Genomic DNA, 4,910 nt, shown 5'->3' on the forward strand with positions numbered 1-4,910 from the left:
TGTTTTACTGTTAGGTCATTAAAAAGCAGTGAATGGAGACTCCTTTCTCTTTGCAACTGTCATTTTTTTTAATGTTTTCTCTGAGATGGTTTGACTTTGAGTGAATTTGCTGAAGAATGGTCATAGCAGCACGTACTACTACCTGCTACTTCCCCTTTTAAATTTGTAAGAAAGTCCTCTAACTCAGTGGTCCCCAGCCCCCGCACTGCAGATCAGTAACATAAGATACTTGGTATCAGGGAAGAAAACAACACAATCTACATTTTTCCTGTTTTTTTTAATTATTCGATTCTGAAGGACGTTTTATTTTGAAAAACTACTGGTTCCTCAACATCACATCTGATACATCAAGTTGCTCGGTCACTTGTCGATAATCTATCTGCTACTTTCTTAAAGCGAAAAAAGTTAGCTAAAGAGCTAAAAAGCTAAAGTTAGCAAAAAAACAAACGTATTTAGAAAGTTTCTATTTGGTTGAAAAGAATCTATGAGAAAAACAGACTTCAAAATAAAAGAAAGCTGCTTTTAACAGACAGAAACCTCAAGTCTGTACTCCAAGTATGGATTCATTGAGACAGTTATTCCACACACCATAATAATAGTGCATCATATTCAGTAACCAGATGAAAATGCTAAAATTATTCAAAAAGTGGATTCAAGTTTGTTCTTGTTTAGTTTTGGAAAACTTTTTTTTTAAATTTTTATCCGTCGTACCTTAAAAGTTAGACGAGGCTGACGTCCAATTTTACAGCTTCCAACTTAGTTAGTAAGGGTTTAAGGGAAAATCTATGTCACATTTTTTTTTTTTTTACAAAGGATGAAGATCCACTTAACTCTTAAAAATTTGCAGAAATTCAGTTATTTCTTGTGTTCCCTGCAGTAGTGCAGAACACTCGTGATGGAAACGTGACCAGAAAGGAATCATTTAAAGCACGTGTCAAAGTCAAGGCCCTCCAGATCATTTTATTTTATTGTTTTTAATGACTCGATGTTATCTTGCGTTCAATCTAACTTGTATAATTTTGACTGAATATATTTTTTTGGAGGGCAAAATATTGAAAGTTATGTCAGGTTTAAGTTGATTTATTCTGGAGTAATATTCCTGCCTTTTTATTATTCATGGTAATGTTAAAAAGTTACTTTTTTAAAGTTTTAAAAATGTATTTTTAGTGTGTTAAATAAATGTTTATCCTGTTAAGCCTGCAACCTAAGGCGTGTTTTGGGCGATTGAGTTTGATTCCCCTGATTTAAAGAGTAGAAACTTGAAACATTCGGAAGTCTTCAGTAAAAAAACAAAGATGCTCATAAAATAGAAAGTCCTTTTAGTCATCCTCCAGTCCAAAGTCTAGCCTCTTTATATTATCGGTGCCATAAAAAAATTAGAATAGCCATGTTTCCCTAACCAGATTAAAGTGTACCTGCTTTTGTTAGGAATAACTTCTAGATTTTTATGATTTAAATAAAAAGTAAAAGATTTTCTACTTTCTCCATACACACATCATTATCTACCACAGTAGTTCTGGACAGCAAGGGTTGTTTTTGCATTCTTTATGATTGCATGTTTGATTGAAAATGTCTCCCCTGATTATACTCTAGGTAAAATTAGATTAGATTAGAAATGATTTATTTAAAGGAATCAAGAGAGGGAATAATACATGAGAAATGGAATCAATCAACAGAAGTTTGGATCAATAAGGACATCTCAAACACAGGATAACTAGATATCAAACTATAAATTGCTTGAAAAGGAGTGGGAGGAAGTGAACTTATATAATTCCACCCCATCTGTTTCGTACCATTTTCTTTACATATATTATCATTATAGAGTTCATAACTTCAGATCAGATGTTTATATCTTTCCAACATAGATTCAGGTTATTAAGAATCCTTAAGTAACAATAAATCACATGACTATGTAAGTAGATATAACAGTATTTCAGACTTTGTCATAGCATATACAGATCTATTATAAAAAAATCATTAGTATAAATCAAGAATCAAACATCAACATAAATATATACTATATGTATACATTAAAGTCATTAGTGTAAAGCAGGTATCATAAGAATGTATGCTGTTTATGTATTTTTAATAGAAAAATCATTAACATAAATCATTAAAATAACACAAACAAAAAATATTTATGGATCATTTCATTAGAAAAGTCATTAACATGAATCAAGTATCTAAAATAAAAAAAAATATTTGCTGATTATTTTCACCAGAAAAACTGAAAAACAAACCAAAATTGACCTATAACCTAGGAGAGAGGCGCCATCTTGAACCCCCTCAAAATAAATAAATAAATAAATAAAACCCCTTTAGTAGCTTCTACGAGTTTAAACACCTTCTAGGGATTTCGGTCTATCACCTCACAACTCCTCGAGTATCATTGAGAGCCTCCTTGAGAAAAAAATGATAGAAATAAAGTTTGTAATATTTGAATGCCGTTAGCGTGGCAAGTTCACAAAAGCGGCGTTCCTCTATTCCCGCACATTACCGGAACACTATGAAATTTTTATAAATGAATCGTTAACTCAAGCTAAACAAAACAATCTAACATACGATTTGAACATATTAGGATTAACAAAAAGCCTCTGTTGCCAAGGAGATCAAAATTGTACTTTTGCCGATTCATCTAAAAATAACATAGACTTGTTCGTCACCCCCTGGCGACCAAAAAATAAAATGGTTGCTATGGAGATAAAACCAACAGAAAAGCCTTCATTTGGAAAAAGAGAGGGGAGACCAAGGAGTGTGTAGAAAAAATCAAATCAGCAATATATCGCGATACTTTTAAAATACCAACATGGCAATATTTAATTAATTAGTTAAGGGTGTCTTACTTTAGTTTTACACTTTTTTTTCCTATACTGAAAAAATATTTTACTTTAGAAATCAAACAGTTGATTGTTCCCTTTAAGAACAAATACTTTGAATTGGGTAAAAGCAACTTGTTTATGAGATACAGTTGTAGTGCTTAATGTCGTGATCACTAAATTCATTTTAACATTTTATTACACTGGATTAATATTCAGGAAGTTTAAAAAAAAAAAGTTAAAAATGGTTGGGATATATGGTGATTCATGTCACATCGTGGTATGGCATCCCAATACTTATCGCATCGTCAGACTCTTGCCAATACACACCTCTAGTGTGTAGCAGATGTCAGGAGGAGGTGAATGGTGACTGTGGATCTTACAACGCTGCTTTCAGCTTTAATTCTGTTATTTACAACTGATCATTTAATTATAACACACAACTTATTAAATTATAAAAGTGTGACAATTTACATTTATTATTCTGTTTTAACTGCTGAAAACAATTACAACCAGTATCTTTTTTTATTTCTGCACTCATGCGTGTTTCACTTCTGTTCAAAGATGGGTGACGTACAGCAAAGTGCGAGCGTTTCCCGTCACCAACTGCCTGATCTGCGTCGTCGACACATGTGGGGTCAACGAGGACGAAGACGTTGACCTGATTGACTCGCAGCAAACATCTACCGCGACCTCATCTGCCTCTACCTCCTCTACCGCCACAACTTCACAGAAGTAGACTTTTTTTTCTTTTATTGTTAAAAAAACGTACCTGTACAGTAGTGTATTTATTTCTTAAACGTTCAGAATTGTTAGAAGATGTTGTGGTTCAAGTATAAGTGGGAAAACTTGATTTGATTTGTTGAAAAAGTGAAGAAACTGTTTGACAACAGTGTAAATGCATGTTGTTCTCATTCTTTTTTATTAAAAATGTGCATATTTTCAGCATCAGCCATACCATTGCAATATAAAAACACATGATCCACTTTGAAATGGCTACTTTTTTGTTTTACAATTTTAAAAAATACATACAAATAGACAGGAAAAATACATAAAATGTTAAACTGAGAATGCAACATAGTTAAACTCATAGTTGCATTGATTATTAGTGCATCTTCCATGTAAACAAGGCAACGCAGATGGTTTTGGTGAGATGATTAAAATATTTTTTTTTATAACTTCCCCTAAAATGTGTTGACTTGTTTTGTACCTAATCTGGATAAAAGCGTATTCTAAATGTTGAAGTCTGGAGAAAAGGGTAAAAAGATGAAGCATAATGGAATGTGAAAAAGGTGCAATTCAGAGTAAACATTAAAAAGACATTCCTCTCTTGACTGTATGATAACGGTAGCATTTCCTTAAAGCCCATCCGCCTCCTCCTCCTCTTCCTCACTCATGAGGAGAGCAAACCTGTTGGTGATCTCCTCTGCACCCCTACCCCCACCACGAGCCCCTCTTCCACCCCTATGTCCTCCTCTTCTGCCTCGTCTTCGCCTGCTGGATGCTGAAGAGCGAGGGTTTGCTCTGATGCCGCAGTCCCTCACAGCGTCCAGCAGAATGGTGTAGAGTCGTCTGTAAAAGCAGCCCTCGGTCAGCAGGGACTCTGCAGGCCGGCCTCCATTCAGGTACCTCAGGAGGCCGTGGACCAAAGAACCACTGAAAATCCTGAGGGAGGGACAAAAGAAATCCAATTCTGGTCAGATATATTAAACTTCTTCTTGTATCGGAATTTCTTTTAGTTTTTGATACTGTCAGAAATCCCTCACTAGTTAGTGTGTAGGTCTGGGGTCAGCAACCTTTAACGCTAAAAGAGACATTCAGTTAAGTTTCTTCCAGACCAGAACCTACCGAGAGCCACAAAGTCCCATTTTATCGTTTTAAAATACACAAAATGTAACCTTTTTTGACAATTAAGCATTTATTTATAAATTTAGTTTTAGAATATTACAATAATTGAATTACAACAGTGCATATATATATCTAACAGTTGTAACTTCTTTTACTTTCGACAGCACCACACACTAGTTACTTTCAAAATGGAGTCAAAACTTCTTCCTGCTGCAGCAGCTTTTATTATATTAAAAATGCAAGACA

At 34.1% G+C, this 4,910-nt stretch overlaps 2 protein-coding genes across 3 annotated transcripts in view; one reads left to right on the plus strand and one right to left on the minus strand.

Annotated features, from left to right (window-relative positions):
* The window catches only part of klhl7 (kelch-like family member 7), a 12,052-nt gene extending 7,894 nt beyond the window's left edge, over nt 1-4,158 (plus strand). Inside the window, exon 12 of the mRNA XM_024296608.2 lies at nt 3,381-4,158. Within this exon, the coding sequence (XP_024152376.1) occupies nt 3,381-3,555 (175 nt within the window). The 3' untranslated portion in view covers nt 3,556-4,158. The remainder of the gene's footprint in view (nt 1-3,380) is intronic.
* Nucleotides 3,712-4,910, minus strand: part of aste1b (asteroid homolog 1b) — a 7,002-nt gene continuing 5,803 nt past the window's right edge. For both annotated transcript variants that reach the window (XM_024296586.2, XM_024296594.1), the window contains exon 7: nt 3,712-4,481. In XM_024296586.2, the coding sequence (XP_024152354.1) occupies nt 4,175-4,481 (307 nt within the window). In that variant the 3' untranslated portion in view covers nt 3,712-4,174. The remainder of the gene's footprint in view (nt 4,482-4,910) is intronic.

The sequence above is a fragment of the Oryzias melastigma genome, linkage group LG11, assembly GCF_002922805.2.
Source record: "Oryzias melastigma strain HK-1 linkage group LG11, ASM292280v2, whole genome shotgun sequence".
In the NCBI taxonomy this organism is placed as follows: domain Eukaryota; kingdom Metazoa; phylum Chordata; class Actinopteri; order Beloniformes; family Adrianichthyidae; genus Oryzias; species Oryzias melastigma.